The 20,092-nt window shown below is 34.1% G+C and overlaps 1 protein-coding gene across 3 annotated transcripts in view; it reads left to right on the top strand.

Moving 5' to 3' along the window:
• The window catches only part of RNGTT (RNA guanylyltransferase and 5'-phosphatase), a 326,132-nt gene that overhangs the window by 116,409 nt on the left and 189,631 nt on the right, over positions 1-20,092 (top strand). For all 3 annotated transcript variants that reach the window (XR_004300164.1, XM_032409299.1, XM_032409300.1), the window contains exons 10-11: positions 1,937-2,008; positions 6,863-7,027. Coding sequence is in view for 2 of the 3 variants with exons in the window: in XM_032409299.1 (XP_032265190.1) it covers positions 1,937-2,008; positions 6,863-7,027 (237 nt within the window). In the remaining variant the exon portion in view is untranslated. The remainder of the gene's footprint in view (positions 1-1,936; positions 2,009-6,862; positions 7,028-20,092) is intronic.

Here is a 20,092-nt window from a genome sequence, read left to right on the forward strand (position 1 = left end):
TGTTCTTTTTAAAAAGCTTTTAGCGAATGTTTTCTTCAGCTAATTGGGAGCCATATATCATTCCAGTAATGCTCAGGTTATTTCTTCAATTCATTGTGGAGTCCAGGAGTGTTTCTTTAGGCACAGAGTATTGTGCTATTTTTATTACTCCAATCAGAAGAGAGAAAAAAAGAAGACAAGAATAACTGCTGAATTTGTTTCTATCTATATTTGAGTGTAATAGTGACAATTATCAGAAATTTGTCAGTTGACAAGTAGGGCTTCTCGGGGTTTAGTGGGCTTGGAGCTGAACCCTGCTGTGCCTTTTTGTTTTACCACAGTCTTGGTAGTTTTCAGTTTTTAATTGTTACTTGTATATTTATTTTTACTAGTTTTGCTTGCTGATAATAAATTTTCCGTTTTGCCATTTTTTAATGTTCAAAGAAATACATGTTTTTGCTCATTTCATCAGGTAATTTGGGAGAGAAATTCTGTGATGTCTGTTATCTGAACTTGGAAGTTCACTTAATTTCCTTCCACACACTTTTGACAATAACAATGAATTGAAACCTGTTTTTGGTGCCATCTTGATGGTTTATAAAATTCTCAGATACAAGTATTTAAGTAAAAATATTTAGTAAACAGTTTAAGATAATAAAGTGATTCAGTTTATGCCATGTGTTGGGTTCAGGATGATAACCATAAATGTCTGCAGGTTAACAAATACGTATTTGGGAAAGTAATTAATTAATTATAGTTTCTTAACAAAGTATATCTGTCCTACATCACTGTGTTCTTTGTAATTTTAGGTGTTTTTTGTGGATTTTCTGTCATGAAATTAGTTAAGAAAAACCCTGCGTAGTTTCCTGGGAAGAATATGAGGAATGAAAAATAATTTTAGGTCAAAATGTATTATTAAGAATTAAAATTTTATGAAATACTACATTATGTACCTATAATCTTTCTTTAAAAAGATTTATTTATTTTAGAGTGTGGGGAAGAGAGAGAGAAAGCAGGGAGAGGGACAGAGGGAGAGAATCTCCAAGCAGACTCACCACTGAGTGTGGAGCCGTATGTGGGGCTCAATCCCATGACCCATGAGATCATGACCTGAGCCAAAACCAAGAGTCAGGCACTCAAATGACTGAGCCACCTAGGCACCCCTATCTTTTAATAATTTTAAAATAATTCTAAGCAGAATTTAAGTTTTTTTTTTTTTCTTCACTTAATGGCTATGTATGTAATATATTCTCTTGTCCTGTTCTGTTTGATCATAGTAGAGAGACATGGGACCAAGAAAGACTGCATGGGTTGCATGGGGAATATATTTTACAATAAGGGCACCATTTATACCTACAAATTTTGTGATGTAGTTGGCCTATAACAAAATTTAAAGCAATAATGATTTTTTTAAAAAGATTTTATTAATTTATTTGACAGAGAGACATAGCGAGAGAGGGAACACAGGCAGGGGGAGTGGGAGAGGGAGAAGCAGGCTTTCCGTTGAGCAGGGAGCCCGATGCGGGGCTCGATCCCAGAACCCTGGGGTCATGACCTGAGCTGAAGGCAGACCCTCAACGACTAAGCCACCCAGGTGCCACACAAAATTATTTAAAAAAATATTCTTCATATTTGGAATTTAAAATTTGTAGTTTCTTTATTCTGATAGTTGCTTAGGAACTCAAACATAAAACAAAATATAGCATAGCAATTCAAATAGAAAAACATAATGAGATATTGTCATATCATTTTACTTCAATACAGAGTAAATTGACAGGGAGTTTTGGGATGTTGACAGTCTATTGATTTGATCTGGGTATAAGTGTGTTCATTTTAATGTTTTATCAGGTTGTATATATATGGTTTATGTGCTTTCTTTGTGTATGTTTTATTTTAATCAAATTGAAGAAATTGCCATTAAAGTATGAAGAAACTTAACCTTCTTTTTTCTTTCAAGGAAATGATTATTGACAGAGTAAATGGACAGGCCGTTCCTAGATATTTGATATATGACATAATTAAATTCAATGTAAGTACCTTTAATATAATTTATAAAATAAAAATTGTCCCTGAGATAACAGATAATGTTTTTACAAATAAAAAGTGTTACTGCCTTAGAGAAGTAGGAAAGGAAAATTGTGACTCTAGTTACTCATTTGATACCTTAATAATAATTTTGCACATTCCTTTGTCTTTAGATTTTGTTAGATACTTGAAGTGAGTAAAGAAAGATAGTTTAACTGATAAAATAAGAATTTTTTTTAAGATGGAAACTCTTGGTTTTAGTTATCCTGTACACGATTAAAAAAAGGAGTCCACAGATTTTATTACTGTCTCTTAAAAAAAAAAAAAGAGAGAGAAACTGATTATGGGTATTGAATGTATAACTTGGGGACACAAATATGTTATTCATGAGTACAGGCAGGAAACTTAAAAACAAAATATAAAATTCTGTTATAAATAGATATAAAAAATAGGAATTATATTTTCTATCCATTTCCTATAGTTTTAGACAAGCCAAGAATCTGCCTGTTTACATTTAATTATAGTATCAGTGTCTATTTAGGCAGTACAAGATGACTTCTGTAAATGTGAGAAACTCTTTCAGTAGTGTACATCTATGAAAAGGTATAATCATTCCTCTAGACATGTATTATTCAAATTGCATAGTCATTTAGTATTCAAACTAGACTGAAAGCAATTAAGAATTCTGGAATTAAAAGTGTTTAAGTTTTAGGATTTTGAAGATTTATAACAAAAATTTTTAAAAGTTCCTTTTTGGGTATATATTTTAAATTATAGTATTGAGATTCAGGATTGCATTATTCCACTTTAAAGGCATTTTTTTCCTGAAAATTTTCAATGTACATATTTCATTTTCTGTTGAATTTATAGATTTCAAACGGTTTCCTATTTAAGAGACTCAAGGTCAGAAACCATCAAATTTTAATTTCATCAGTTTGTGATTACTAAATGCCTCAGAAGTAATGCTTTCCAGAATTGGCTTACTTTTATCATAGATTTTGGAATAATGTTCATTGGCCCATAATGACACATAAAGGGTTGGGGTGGCATTGTTTTGTTGTGAATGTGGGAGTTTTGTCTCCTGTGCCTTTTGATGCTGAGCTCTGCTTTAATATGTGTTTTGTGCAGGTTCACTTCTTAGCCTGGGAACTTTGTCTTTGACAACAGCCTTCTAATTTAAAAAAATATGAAACATTTCAGCGTATACAAAAGTATAGAGAATAATATGAGGAATACACATGTACTAACCACCAGATTTGTTAAAGCTTAACATTTTGTCATTTTTACTCCACTTTCTTTTTAATAAGAAATAAATCATTACAGATCCAGTAGAAGTTTCTCATGCACACCTCACTTATTCTATCCCAGAAGCAACTTCTACCCTGTATTTGATGTTTATTATTTCCATGAATGTTTTTAATAACCTTACTACCTATGTGTGTGTCCATAAAATATATGTGGTATTGTTGTGCAAGTTCATAGTGTTATATAAATACCGTACTGTACTGTGGTACCGAGCATTTACTCCACATTATTTTGTTGAGATTTATCTGTATTAATACAGATAGGTTTAGTTCATTCCCTTTAATTACTATTGAGTATTGCTTTGTATAAATATACAGAATTTGTCTTTTTTCCTTTTGGTGAACATTTGAGTTTCCATATTTTGCTGTTATACTACTATTAAACAGTTTATATATTCTTGTGTGCATACATCAGAATTTCTCTAGGACAATTCTCATTCTTGGGATGTAAGCACCTAAGGTGTTTTTAAAAGTACAGTTCCTCACCCCTACCTACATCATAGAGATTCTGACTGAATTGGCAACTTCAGGTGTATTTGCTACATTGCTGAATTCCTCTCAGAAGTAGGTGTAACAACTTACCACCGTTGGTATTATCAGAGTTTAAAATTTTTGCTAATTGGATATGTGTGAAATGGCATCTGATCTTGTTTTAATTTGCTTTTCCATTGTTGCTAATGAAGTTAAGCCTGATTCATACGTTCATTTTTACTTGTTTGGATTTTTCTTTTGAGATTTAATTGTAAGTTCGAATAATTTTCTAATTTTTCTATTTGGTTGTCAATCTTCTTAATGTGTAGGAATTATCTTTTCTTCATTCTAATCCTTTTTTGGTTATGTATGTGACAAACAATATCTTTTGCAAATTAGTATCTATTGATGCACGGGGGAGTTTTTCATTTTCATGAAATCAGACTTACTAGACCTTCTCAAAGTTTGTGCTTTTGTGTCTTGTTTAGGAAATTCATCCATATTTTGCTGTAAAAATTATTAAGTTATGCTTTTACTAGGTCTATAATTACTCAGTAAGTATTTGTTGAGTGCCTATTGCCATATTTCATTGATTTTAAAGTCACATTTCCCTCACATTTCTGATATTAGGATATATTTATAATCGAAAGCATCATATATTTAGTTCTTTAATTTACTGAGCCTTTATAATTAACCAGCTTATTTTGAATCACCAAATCAAGGTCACTATTAGAAAAAAATGATGTTTTGAAAAAATAATTAAAATCTTTTTAGTTCCCTTATTTTGTCCAGCAAGAATTTCATTGATCATCTTTTATATGTCAACTGTTGTTCTAGATATTGGGTATACACAAATGAATAAGACATAATTTCTTGCCTTCAGGGAATTCGTAATTCAGTACACTGGCCTCCAAAGAAGGCCATTTCAACAGTGGGATTTGGGAAGAAAGTAGAACTTTTGTTTATTTTTTGTCTGTTTATTCAATTTTTGTCTGTTTTATAACATACACAGTTGTATGCAGCTCATTAAAAATTAACGTGCATAAATTGTAAGCATTTGGTAGGATATGTACTTAGATTGGGTACAAAATCAAAAGAAATTTGTGGACCATCGATCTTATGGATGAGAAATAAATGTAAAGAAATAGTTATAATAGTATAACAACAGTAAAGGTATATTAGAGATACTGGAATATATGAAAGGTACTAGAGAGGTGAGAGTATTTCAGTTTAACCAGGGTAAAGTTGAGTCATAGAAGTGTGGACTTGCAGATAGAGAAAGTTACATGAATTAATTTTGAAGGATAGAATCATGGAGGTCATGAGCATTAGAGGTTATTAGTGCACTTGATGTGTGGTGGGATGTGGGACACAGCAAGAAATGTGAATAGATTGTTGAATAGGGGGCCAGGTGACTTGAATAAGGCATTTTAGCTTAGTTCTGGATGTAATAGGGCACTTTTGAAGGGTTTTAGTTAGGGTAATGATAGGATCACACTTTCATTGTTTTGAAAGATAACTCCAATGGCAACATGGGTAGTATTTTGAAGTGAGAAAGAATTCAAAACTAGGAAGCAAGTTAGTTAGTAGTTAACTGAGTTCTTTCTGTTGTCTGTTTTCAGTGATTTAACACCTACCTAACAAATGCTTCCTTTCCTATAGGCAGCATAGATTTGAAGGTGAACTTGCTTTCAATTTTTTCTTGTTGTTTTGATTTGTGTGTGTGTGTGTGTGTGTGTGTGTGTATACACACACACTGTATATATATATTTTTAAGTGAAAAGTATTTAGAGAATTTAGACTACTTAAGTATTTTTAGACAGTTGTTAGACTATTTTTTAAAAAAAACGGACGACTTGCTTGTTCCACATTAACTTTATAGGGGTCTGAATTCATCTAATCGGTCAAATAAATAAGCCTAATATTTTAGGTTTTTTAACTTTATTGATGATGTAGGTGACGTGGAAAAGATTCCACATGGACTTTGTGATTATTTACTGATGTTTCCTCAATACATACCTTTTGCAAACAGTTGTATGCCTTTGTGTAAAGGGAACATAAACTACCTCGTACCTAGGGCTTACTCGCTTTGTTTTGCTCCTTATTCTTTGCTGAGTATAAAAATTGTCATCCTTCCAATAGAAAAGATCCTCCTTAAGGCATATTTAATGTCCACAGCTTAAGCAAATACTGTCACCTATTTGGAAACATTGGGTTGTGTAAATGTTAGTTGAGTAGTATAGATTAGAGAAGAGGAAGAAGAGGAAAAGATGAGAAAAATTTATGGAGGGTGTCCAATTGCAAAGTAAAGAAGAGGGGTACTTGATATGAGGTGATGCTACTAATCTGGACGGTTACTGTCACCCAGATGAAATGTTAGAGGCTGTATTATTATATGCCATTAAGATAGGGTAAGCCTCTACCTTCAATTTACAGAAAAAGTCTATGCACTTTTTACTTTATGGTTCGAATCATTTGTACCACATATATGTATCGTATTGTATATATACTGTATATGGAGAACTTTATTTATAACTATAATTGAGTATATTATGGAGACTTTGTTCTATGTTAGTTTTTAGAGTTGAGGATGTATTTGTCTAATAATTATCTTTTACTTATTGATGTCTGTAAAGCATTAGCGCTTTAAGCAACAAAGTGATTGTGTTGCTTATTCTGATGTGTTATTTGCTTATCCTTTCCTGAATTATGTGGATTGTAGTTTTATACAGATTTTACTAATTCATATAATTTTACTAATTCAAATAATAAAATGATTAGTGAGTATATTAGTACTTTAATTCAGATGTGAAAACTTCAGACCAACTTATATTAGAGAAGATTTATGCCACTCTCCTATACTATTTTATGCACTTACAATTTTAAAATAAACAACCGTGTATGTGTTTAGGTGTGTTTAGTGAAAGCAGGACTGGCATGTGTGGTTGTGCAGGCTGTGCATTGGACAACTCCAAAGGATGCTCTTTACATAGACTGCTATGTATACTGTGACAGCCTTAATAATTATGCTGATAAGATAGTTTTCAGTGTTGAAATTTAAATAATTCTCTCATTTAATTCAGGCACAGCCAGTTGGAGATTGTGATTTTAATATTCGTCTGCAGTGTATAGAAAGAGAAATAATAAGTCCTCGACATGAAAAAATGAAGACTGGGCTCATTGACAAAACACAGGAACCATTTAGTGTCAGAAATAAGCCATTTTTTGACATCTATACTTCAAGAAAGGTAAAATTTTCTAATTAGTACTTACAGTGTGTCATAATTCAGCTTGTGAGAGGAATATGGATGACATTTTACTGCCCAATTGTCTTGATTTTTTCAGAAATTATTTTAATTGAATATAGCACTATTCTGGACAAACATGTGCAATTCCCAAGTCTTCTCCAGAGTAAGATTCTCAGTGGTAGAAACTTAAACTGGGTTACTTTCTTGTTTCTCATAATAATTTTTGATTCATGATCTATGTTATGTTTTTTAAAAGGCTATCAACGGTAAAGAATGGTATAGTGTGAAAATCACCTGTTATGCCTTCTGAAGGTCACCAGTGGTTGGTGCATACTCTGATTTAAAAAATTCATTCGCATACACACATATATTGAGAGTTTTATTTCTTCCTGTTGTTTTGATACTTAAAATGCTCATACTGAATCTTTTTGGATTGTTTTTTTCACTTAATACTGTGGCTTGGAAATATTTCCAGGTCAGTGCTTAGAGGTTTGCCATTTATTTTTTAACCGCTACATAGTAATTGACAGTAAAAATGCGCATGAAATTATGTTTTGGAGAAGAGTGGCTATGAGAGAATAATATAAGAAGTATAGCAACATATGCAATTACGTGTTTTAAGCTACTTTCTAGTATAATCCCACATGCTAGATGATGTAAATTTTTGTTGTATCTTACCTGCTTCTGCTCATATCCACTCAATTTGGTATTGGCCCTTGGATATAAATTACAACTTATTTGTATTTATAGCTTGAAGGCCAATTAAAAAAGAATTATTTAAATGGATTAATACGGTTTACAAAATGTTAAGAGTCATGCAGCAAAGTTTCCCTGAAAGTTTCCTATTCATCACCTCAGAAGAATAACTGTTGCCATTAGCACTAACTGTATCCGTCAGAATTTTCCTCTGCATATATAAGCAAATACATTTATTAATATTCTTACCAACCTTATCCAAGAGGTGTTTCTTAACACACTGTTCTAATGCTTTGCTTTTTTTTACTTAACAATATATTTCAAGTCCCCTTGCCCTATTGGTATGTAGAGATCATTTTTTTAACAGATGTGCAGATTTCCATCTTATCAGTGTACTATAATTTATTCCATAGCTTAGACATTTTGAGTTGTTTTTAGTCATTTGGTAGATTTTTATTTATTTGTTTTGCATATGAATATCTGATTGTTTCTGCACCAATTATTGAAGAGACTGTCCTTTTTTCATTGAGTTGCTCTTGCACCTTTATGAAAACTAAGTTGTCCTATGTTTGGGTCTTTTTCTAGTCTCTGTTCTATTCCCTTGATTGTGTTTGTCTGTCTTTACACTAGTACCATACTATCTTGATTACTTTTCAAATTAAATCTTGAATGAGACAGGATTATCTTCCAACTTTGTACTTCTTTTTTGAAGTTTTGGTTATTCTGGGCGTCTGCATTTTCATATGAATTTTAGAATAAGTTTGTCAGTATCTACAAAGTGCATGCTGGAATTTGGATTGGAATTGCTTTGAATATATGGGTCAATTTAGGGGGAAGAATTGATACCCTAACAATGTTGAGTTTTCCAGTTCATTAACCTGGTATTTCTCTCCTTTTATTTTAGAGGTCTTTAATTTCTCTCAGACATTTTTGTAGTTTTAAGGATCAGGTTTTACTCATCTGACTTTTTTCAGATTTATTTCATACTGTTTGATATAAATAGTATTTAAAAAAATTTCAGTTTCTAATTGTTGATAATGTATAGTAATACATTGATTTTTGTATATTAATTTTTTTCTTGCAGTCTTGCTAAACACTTATTCCTCTACTAGCTTTTTGTAGATTTCATCAGCTCTTCTTACATAGACAAGCATGTCATCTGTAAAAAAGGGGCACTAGAGCCTCTTAATGTTGAATGGAAGTAGTGAGAGTGAACAGCCATATTTGTTCCTTTTCTTTGGAGCAGGAAAAGTTTGTTTTTAACCATTAAGGGTGATGTTACCTGTAGGACTTTAGCAGATGCCTTTTATACAAGATGAGTTTTTAAATTTGAAAGCTGTTGATTTTAGTATACTAATTTTATACAGTTCTCACTGTATTTTGTTACTGTTTGTAGTAACAGTTGATTCTCTTGGATTTTCTAGGTATTTAATCATATTAAGTATAAATAGACATAGTTTTCCTCTTTAGATTTTTCATACATTAATTTTTCTCTTATCTGATCCAGTTAGCCATGAGTACAGTTTTAAATTGTAGTGATAGTTATAGGAATCCTTGTCTTGTTCTTAATTTGAGTAGGAATGCTTCTAGTGATTCTCCGAAGTATAATATATTGCCTTTGAGTCTGGAATCTATTTTACCAGGTTAAACAAGTGTCTGGCTCTATATTTACTGAGTTGTTTTGTTTCTGATAAAGAATAGGTGTTCAGTGTTGTCAAATGGCTTTTTATGTACTATTGGTATAATACTGTTATCTTTTTCTGTTAGATTTGTTTATCTCATGAATTATATGAAAATATATCCTGATATGATAAGCCCTACTTAATCTTAGTGTATTGTTGTTATTATTTTTAAAGACTTTATTATTATAATTTCTTTAGAGCAGTTTTAGGTTCACAACTTTTTTTTTTTTTTTTTTAGTTTCAGGTTTTTGTTTAAATCCCATTTAGTTAACATACAGTACAGTGTAATATTAGTTTCAGGTGTAGAATTTAGTGATTCATCACACATACAACACCCAGTGCTCATCACAACAAGTGCCCTCCTTAATACCCATCACCTATTTAACACATTCCCCTGCCCACCTACCCTCCAGCAACCCTCATTTTGTTCTCCATAGTTAAGAGGTTATTTTCTGATTAGCTTCCCTGCCCCCCATGTTCATTTGTTTTGTTTCTTAAATTCCACATACAAGTGAAGTCATATGGTATTTGTCTTTCTCTGACTTAATTCACTTAGCATGATACTCTCTAGTTCCATCCACGTCATTGCAAATGGCAAGATTTCATTCTTTTTAATGGCTGAATAATACTCCATTGTATATATATACTACATCTTCTTTATCCATTTGTTAGTCATTGGACAGCTGGGCTGTTTCCATAATTTGGCTATTGTTGATAATGCTGCTATAAACATCGGGGTGCATGTATCCCTTTAAATCAGTATTTTTGTATCCTTTGTGTAAATACCTAGTAGTGCAATAGCTGGATCCTAGGGTAGTTTTATTTTTAACTTTTTGAGGAACCTCCACACTGTTTTCCAGAGTGGCTATACCAGTTTGCATTCCCACCAAGAGTGCAAGAAGGTTCCCCTTTATCGGCATCCTTGCCAACATTTGTTGTTTGCTGTGTTGTTAATTTTAGCCATTCTGACAGGTGTGATGTGGTATCTCATTGTAATTTTGAATTGTATTTCTCTGATGATGAGTGATGTTGAGCATCTTTTCATGTGTCTGTTAGCCATCTGTATGTCTTCTTTGGAAAAACGTCTAGTCATGTCTTCTGCCCATTTTTTAACCAGATTATTTGTTTTTTTGAGTTTAATAAGTTCTTTATATATTTTGGATACTGACCATTTATCAGATATGTCATTTACAAATATCTTCTCCCATTCTGAAGGTTGTGTTTTAGTTTTGTTGATTGTTTCCTTTGCCATACAGAAGCTTTTTATCTTGATGAAGTCCCAATAATTCATTTTTGTTTTTGTTTCCCTTGCCTCAGGAGATGTATCTAGTAAGAAGTTGGTATGGCCGATGTCAGAGAGGTTACTGCCAGTGTTTTCTTTCAGGATTTTGATGGTTCCTGTTTCACGTTTATGTCTTTCATCCATTTTGAATTTATTTTAGTATATGGTGTAGGAAAGTGGTCCAGTTTCATTCTTCTGCATGTTGCCGTCCAGGTTCCCAACACCATTTGTTGAAGTGACTGTATTTTTTCCATTGGATATTCTTTCCTGCTTTGTCAAAGATTAGTTGATCATGCAGTTGTGGGTCCATTTTTGGGTTTTCTGTCCTGTTCCGTTGATCTATATGTCTGTTTTTGTGCCATTACTGTACTGTCTTGATCACTACAACTTTGTATTATAACTTAAAGTCCAGAGTTGTGATGCCTCCAGCTTTGCTTTTCTTTTTCAAGATTACTTTGGCTATTTGGGGTCTTTTGTGGTTCCATACAAATTTTAGGATTGTTTGTTCTAGCTCTGTGGAAAATGCTAGTGGTATTTTGATAGGGCTTGCATGAAATGTATAGATTGCTTTGGGTAGTATAGACATTTTAACAATGTTTGTTCTTCCAGTCCATGAGCATGGAATGTTTTCCCATTTCTTTATGTCATCTTCAGTTTCTTTCATAAGTGTTCTATAGTTTTCAGAGTACAGGTATTTTACCTCTTTGGTTAGGTTTATTCATAGGTATCTTATGGTTTTTGGTGCAGTTGTAAATGGGATCGATTCCTTGACTTCTCTTTCTGCTGCTTCATTACTGGTATATAGAAATGCAACAGATTTCTATATGTTGATTTGTATCATGAGACTTTACTGAATTTGTTTATCAGTTCTAACAGTTTTTTGGTGCAGTCTTTTAGGTTTTCTACATAGACTACTATGTCATCTGCAAATAGTGAAAATTGGACTTCTTCCTTGCTGATGTGGATGCCTTTGATTTCTTTTTGTTGTCTGATTGCTGAGGCTAGGACGTCCAGTACTGTGTTAAATAACAGTGGGGAGAGGGGACATCCCTGTCTTCTTCCTGACCTTAGAGGGTCTTTCCCCATTGAGGCTGATATTAGCTGTGGGCCTTCATATATGGCCTTTATGATGTTGAGGTACGTTCCCTCTATCCCTACCTTGTTGAGGTTTTTATCAAAAAGTTTCCCAAGCAAAACTAAAGGAGTTTGTGACCACTAAACCAGCCCTGCAAGAAATATTAAAGGGCACCTTTTGAGTGGGAAAGAAAGACCAAAAGCAACAAAGACTAGAAAGGAACAGAGAAAATCTCCAGAAACAATGACAAAACAAGTAATGAAATGGCATTAAATTCAGATCAGTAATTACTCTGAATGTAAATGGACTAAATGCTCCAATCAAAATACATAGGGTGTCAGAATGGATAAAACAAATAAGACCCATCTACATGCTGCCTCCAGGGGACTCATTTTAGACCTACAGACACCCGTAGATTGAAAATGAGGGGATGGAGAAATATTTACCATGCAAATGGATGGCAAAGGAAAGCCCGAGTAGCAATACTTATATCAGACAAACCACATTTTCTTTTTTTTTTTTTGTCAGAGAGAGAGAGCACAAGCAGGGGGAGCAGCAGGCAGAGCAGGTAGAAGGAGAAACAGGCTCTCTGCCAAGCAAGGAGCCCGATGTGGGACTCAATCCCAGGACCCTGGGATCATGACCTGAGCCGAAGGCAGACGCTTAACTGACTGAGCCACCCAGGTGTCCCGACAAACCACATTTTAAACAAAACACTATAACAAGAGACGAAGAAGGGCACTGTATCATAATAAAGGGGTCTATCCAACAGGAAAATCCAACAATTGTAAATATTTATGCCCCCAACTTGGGAGCACCCAAATATATAAAATAATTAATAATAAACATAAAGGAACTCACTGATAAAAATGCAGTAATAGTAGGGGACTTTAACACCCCACTTATAGCAATGGACAGATCTAAGCAGAAAATCAACAAGGAAACAATGGCTTTGAATGACACATTGGACCAGATGGACTTAACAGATATATTCAGAACATTTCATCCTAAAGCAGCAGAATACACATTCTCTTTTGAGTGCACATGGGACATTTCTCCAAAAGAGATCACATACTAGGTCACAAATCAGACCTCAACAAGCACAAAAAGATTGAGATCATACCGTGCATATTTTCCGACAACGCTATGAAACTTGAAGTCAACCACAAAAAAATTTGAAAGACCACAAATACATGGAGACCAAAGAGTATCCTACTAAAGAATGAATGGGTCAAGTAGGAAATTAAAGAAGAAATTTAAAAATACATGGAAACAAATGAAAATGAAAATACAATGGTCCAAAAACTTTGTGATGCAGCAAAAATGGTTATAAGAGGGAAGTATATAGCAATACAGGCCTACCTTAAGAAGCAAGAAAAATCTCAAATACATAACCTAACCTTACACCTAAAGGAGCTAGAAAAAGAACAACAAATGAAGCCTAAAGCCAGCAGAAGAAGGGAAATAATAAAGATTAGAGCAGAAATCAATGAAATAGAAACAAACAAAAAACAGTAGAACAGATCAATGACACTAGGAGCTAGTTTTTTAAAGAATTAATAAAATTTGATGAACCCCCTATACAGACTTATGAAAAAGAAAAGAGAAAGGATCCCAATAAATAAAACCACGAATGAGAAAGGAGAGATCACAACCAACACCACAGAAATACAAATGACTATAAGAGAGTATTATGAAAAATTAAATGCCAACAAACTGGGTAATCTGGAAGAAATGGATAAATTCCTAGAACCATATAAACTACAAAAACTGAAACAGGAAGAAATAGAAAACTCAAACCAATAACCAGCAAAGAAATTGAATCCATAATCAAAAATCTCCCAACAAACAAAAGTCCAGGGCCAGATGGCTTCTCAAGGGAATTCTACCAAACAGTTAAAGGTTAATACCTGTTTTTCCTCAAAGTGTTCCAAAAAGTGGAAGGAAAACTTCCAAACTTTCTATGAGGCCAGTATTACCTTGATTCCAAAACCAAAGACCCCACTGAAAAGGAGAATTACAAGCCAGTGTCCCTGATGAACATGGATGCAAAAATTCTCACCAAGATACTAGCCAGTAGGATCCAACAGTACATTAAAATGATTATTTACCATGACCAAGTGGGATTTATTCCTGGGCTACAGGGTGGTTCTACATCTGCAAATCAATCAACCTGATATACCACATAATAAAAGAAAGGATAAGAACCATATAATCCTCTCAACAGATGCAGAAAAAGCTTTTGACAAAGTATAGCATCCATTCTTTTTTTTTTTTTTAAGATTTTATTTATTTACTTGATAGAGAGGGAGAGCACGCAGGGGGCAGTGGGAGAGGGAGAAGCAGGCTCTCCGCTGAGCAGAGAGCCCGATGCTAGGCTTTATCCCAGGACCCAGGGATCATGACCTGAGCCGAAGGCAGACGCTTAACCGACTGAACCACCCAGGCGCCCTGTCTGGGAAACTCTCTATCTCTTCTATTCTGAATGACAGCCTTGCTGGATAGAGTATTCTTGGCTGCGTATTTTTCCCATTCAGCTTGTTGAATATATCATGCCATCATCTCTGGCTTGCCAAGTTTCTGTGGGTAGATCTGCTGCTAACCTTATTTATCTTCCCTTGTAAGTTAGGGACGTTTGTCTTTGTGCTTTTAGGGTTTTTTTCTTTATATATGTATTTTGCAATTTAACTACAATATATCTTGGTGTTGGCCTGCTTTTGTTGGTTTTGATGGGAGTTCTCTGTGCTTCCTGTTTCCTTCTCCAGATTAGGGAGTTTTCACCTATAATTTCCTCAAGTAAATCTTTTGCCTCCTTTACCCTCTCTTCTTCTTTTGGGACTCTTATAATATGAATGTTAGTATGTTTTATGGAGTTGCTGAGTTTCCTGTCTACATTGATCCAATATTGTTCTTTCCCCCTTCTTTTCAGCTTCATTATTTTCCGTAATTTTATATTCTATATCACTTATTTGTTCCTCTGATTCTTCCATCCTTGTGGCGTTATATCCAGGGGGTTTCAAATCGTGTTTATTGCATTTTTCATTGGGCCTGACTAGTTTTTAGGTCTTTTATCTCTGTGGTGAAGGACCCTGGTATCTTTTATGCTTTTCTCAAGCCCAGCTAGTATCCTTATGATTGTTCCTTTAAATTCTGGATCAGGCATATTAATTTTATCTGTTTCAATTAGATCCCAGGCTCTGACCTTTTCTTGTTCTTTCTTTTGAGATGAATTCCTCTGTCTTAGCATTTTGTCTAGGTCTGTGTCTTCTTCAGTGTGTTAGGAAAGAAGAGGTCATATGCTGTCCAGGGTCTTGTGCTTCAGGAAGGGTCTCTGGTGTATGCTGTGTGCACTCTGCTGCTGTGTTTTTACTGCTCTTCCCCTCAGGCCAGTCATCTGCAGTTTCTCCTTGCCTGCACTGTGGAGTGTTTGGACATTGGCCAGAGTGTGGCAGATTTTAACTAGGTGTGCCCTGGTCTATTTGTTAAAAGAGACCTGATACTGTTTCCACTAGAGCTGAAGCTTTGCAGAACTCTGTGGTCAGTATACGTGGTGCCTGCTGCGGTTTGTGCTGGTCTTCTGGGGGGAGGGGCCTGCTGCACTGGTTCTCAGGCATACTTGCCCAAGAAAAGCAGCACCAACTGACTGCAGGGGGGCAGGGCTTGGTGTAAGCCGGTTAGGCCACCAGTGTTGGCACTGTGCTGCTCACTGAAGTTAGTTTCTGCTGAGGGGCAGGGTAGAGAAATGGCACCTGCCGGGTTTCCCAGATGCACTCCAAGAAGGGGGAACCATCTCTTTCAGTGCGTCCCAGGGGATCCTCAGATCTTGCCATCTGCTCCTGGGCTATCTGCGCTCCTTCTCCACAGGAGCACTGCAGCACCCACCAGGCTCCACACCGGCCTTGCCATAGATCTCTACAACTCCAGTCTTTGAGCCCCGCTGGTTGTAAAAAGTCACAAAAATCAGCCCCTCTTGTTTTCCCAGTCACTGTCTTCTGATTTTTGTAAAGTCTTTTTAGTTTTGCCTTTTCCAGAATGTCATATAGTAGGAATCACACTATTTTATTTATCTATTTTTAATTAATTAATTATTTTATTTTATTTATTTATTTTTAAAGATTTTATTTATTCATTTGACAGAGAGAGAGACACAGCGAGAGAGGGAACACATGCAGGGGCAGTGGGAGAGGGAGAAGCAGGCTTCCTGCGGAGCCGGGAGCCCAGTGTGGGGCTTGATCTCAGGCCCTGGGATCATGACCTGAGCTGAAGGCAGACGCTCAACTACTGAGCCACCCAGGTGCCCCTGTTTTTTTTTTTTTTTTTTTTTTTTAAAGGTTTCAGTTTTAAGTAATCTCTACCCCTCAACATGGGGCTTGAACTTACAATCCTGAGATCAAGAGTTACATGTTCTACTGACTGAGCCAGCCAGGTGCCCTTTATTTTATTTTTTGGATCACACTATTTTAGATTGGTTTCTTTCACTTAGTAATGTGCCTTTAAATTTCTCCCTTGTCTTTTTCATGGCTTAATAGTTCATTTGTTCTTAGTGCTGAGTAATATTACATTGTTTGGATGTGCCACCTTTTATTTATCTATTCACTTACTGAAGGACATCTTGGTTGCTTCCAAGTTTTGGCAATTATGAATAAAGCTGCTATAAACACCCATGTGCAGGTTTTGTGTGGACATAAGTTTTCAACTTCTTTGGGTAAATACCAAGGAGCACAATAGCTGGGTCATATGGTAAGAGTATGTTTAGTTTTGTGATAAACCACCAAACTGTTTTCCAAAGTGGCTGTACCATTTTGTGTTCCCACCAGCAAAGAATGAGACTTCCTGTTGTTCTGCATCCTTCTCAGCATTTGGTGATGTCAGTGTTTTAGATTTTGGCCATTCTAATAGGTGTATAGTGGTATCTTACTATTTTTGTTACCCTGATATATGATGTGGAGTATCTTTTCATATGCTTATTTTTCATCTCTATATCTTCTTTGATGAGATGTCTGTTAAGGTCTGTGACCTATTTTTTAATTAAGTTGTTCATTTTGGTATTAAGAGTCTTTGGATATTTTGGATAAGAGTCCTTATTAGATGTGTTTTTTCAAATATTTTTTTCCAGTATGTGGTTTGTCTTCTCATTCTCTTGACATTGTCTTTCACAGAACATAAGTTTGTAATTTTAACGAAGTCCTGTTTATCAGTTATTTCTTTCATGGATCATATCTTTGGTATTTTATCTAAAAAGGCATCACCATACTGAAGGTTGTCTAGGTTTTTCCTTATGTTATTTTCTAGGAGTTTCATAGTTTTACTTTTTACATTTAGGTCTGTGATTTATTTTGAGTTAATTTTTGTGTAGGGCATAAGGTCTGTGTCTAGATTCATTTTTTGGCATATGATACTAAGTTGTTCTAGCGCCACCAACTGTCTTTGCTCCATTGTATTGGCTTTGCTCCTTTGTCATAGATCAATTGACTATATTTATGTGGGTCTGTTTCTAGGTTCTGTATTTTGTTCTACTGATCTGTTTGTCTATTCATTTGCTAATACTACACTATCTTGATTACTGTATCTTTGTAGTAAATCTTAAAAAGTCAGGTAATATCAGGTCTCCAACTTTGTTTCTTTCTTTTCAATATTATGTTGGTTGTTCTGGGTCTTTTGCCTCTCCATATAAACTTTAGAGTCAGTTTGCCAGTATCCACAAAATAATTTGCTGGCATTTTGATTGGGATTGCATTGAATCTATAGATCAAGTTGGGAAGAACTGACTTTTTGGCATTATTGAGTCTTCCTATCCATGAACATGGAATATCTCTCCATAATATATTATTTTTAAAAGATGTACTGCCCAGTTTTTTTCTAACATTTTATTTAGGATTTTTGCATTGATGTTCATATGATCCTGTTCTGTAAATCTTTGGTTAACTTTTACTTCAATGTTATACTTGCTTCATAAAAAGAATGTAAGGCTTTCTTTCTTTTTTTCTTTCTTTTTTTGGCTATGTTCTGGAGTAGTTTTAATAGCATTGGAATTGCCTAGTTTTGATGGGTTTTGTGGAATTTTCCCATGAAACTGTTTGGGTCCTAGTGTTTTGCGGTTGGGTTAACAGATATATTGGACTTCCTCTACTTCTCCTATGAAAATTGGTTTGTTTAGATTTTCTCTCTCTTCTGGAGTCTGTTTTGGTAAATTATCATTCTTTGTAAAATATCCATTTTATTAATATTTTAAAATGATTTGTATAGAGTTGAGGAAAGTAATTAATTATAAGACTTTAAATTTGTTTTTGTGGTTATTTCCTCTCAGGATTTATTAGTTGAATATTTGTTTCTTTGCTTTTTTCTTAATAATGGTGGCTATTTTAAGTTTTTCCTCTCCACAATAAATCAGCTTTCACTTATTGATTTCTGCTCTTTTCCTAAGTAAAACCTACTTTTATTTTTATTAATCTTGGTTTGTAGCTCTCTTATTGTCCTTTACTGGCTTTTTTTTTTTTTTTTTTTTTTTAAGATTTATTTACTTATTTTAGAGAGAGAGCGTGCATGTGCGAGTGGGAGGAGGGGCAGAGGGAGAGGGAGAATCTTAAGCAGAGGGAGAATCTTAAGCAGGTTCCACGCCCAGCACAGAGCCTGACGTGGGGCTTGATCTCATGACTCATGATACCTGAGCTGAAACAAAAAGTCAGTTGCTTAACTGACTGAGCCACCCAGGTACCCCGTCCTTTATTAACTTTTTGAGTTTGGGCACTGAATTCATTGATTCTCATTCTTTTCTTACAGATATTAGTGCTTAAAATTTCCTCTGAGCTTGCCATAGTCTGATAACTAGAATATGATATTGGGTAACTTTTGTCATGTTTTTAACAATTCTGCAATTTTGGTTTATTTTTTGTTTTTCTAATGCTTGTTAAAGAGTTTTGAATTTCAAGGTGGAAGTCTTTTTATTTTCTGAACTTATTATTTTAAATTTTATTGTATTAATGAAAGAATATTATCTGTATTTTTCTACCTTTTGGAACTTATTATAAGGTGTTATTAATTCTTTGGACTGTTTCTTAGACCCTTCAAAAGATATTATTTTTATAATTTCAGGGTAAAGATTTTGATATGTGTCAATCAGATTTACCTTACTAATTATGTTTTTGATTTTAGTCTTTATATTCATACTTATTTTTGGTTCAGTTGATCTGTTACGGACTAAGTGAGGGGAATGAAAGCCTCCTAATACTAGTGTCTGTTTGTTTAAGTATAATGTCTTCTAAAGTTTCTTCATGAATATTTATACTATAAATACAGTGCTTTTTGGTGATGATAAATTCACAGATAATTATTTATTCATTTGGATTTATCTTCCTTAGACTTATAAACTTTTTTTTTACTTGTTTAATCTTTGTTTTTGTCTTGACTTTTAAGATTGTGACTAATATTGTGAGCCTTATTTCTTTTTGTTTGTATTTGCCTTTGTCCATCTTACCATTTAAAAGGTTTTTTGAATCATATTATTTTAGGTATGTGCTTTGTATACAGTGAAGTTTTGTTTTCCTTTGTGATCCACACTGTAGCACTTCTATTATTTAGAATTTTAAACAGCTTTATTGAGATGTAATCATATCATATAATCTACTCATTCAAAATGTACAATTTCAGTGAATTCAATTTAGTGCAGTTCAGAGTTGTGTGATCACTACCACAATCAACTTTAGAACATTTTCCATCACCTGCAGAAGAAACTCTGTACTTGGTAGCAACCATTCCCTAATTCTTCCAAACTTTTAGCCTTTGGCAGCCACCAATCTACTTTCTGTCTCTGTAGATTTGCCTATTTTGGACATTTCATAGAAACAGAATCATTCAATATGTGGTGTTTTGTGACTGGCTTCTTTTACATAGCCTAATGTTTTTAAGGTTCATTCATGTTGTAGCATGTATCAATATTCCATTCCTTATTATGGCTGAATAATATTTTATTATATGAATATATAACATTTTGTTTATCTATTCTTCAGTTGATGGGTACTTTTAGTTGTTTTTCCTTTTTGGTTATTATGAATAATGCTGCAACAAACATTTCTGTCCAAGTTCTTATGTGGACATGTGTTTAACTCTTTTATTTTTTAAAGTGATGATTTATTCCATTTACATTTATCCATGTGATAGATACGTTGGGTATCAATGCTGTCATTGTGTTATGTTTTCTATTTTCATAGTTTACCACAAGTCTTTCATTCTGCTGTTAAAATGTGTGTGGGTGCATGTGTTTCTGGTTTTCTGGTATTTGGATGGTCTGTATTTTGTTCTAGTGTTTAATTTCATAATTATATCTTTCTATG

This window comes from Phoca vitulina, unplaced genomic scaffold (assembly GCF_004348235.1).
Source record: "Phoca vitulina isolate PV1807 unplaced genomic scaffold, GSC_HSeal_1.0 scaffold11, whole genome shotgun sequence".
Classification (NCBI taxonomy): Eukaryota; Metazoa; Chordata; class Mammalia; order Carnivora; family Phocidae; genus Phoca; species Phoca vitulina.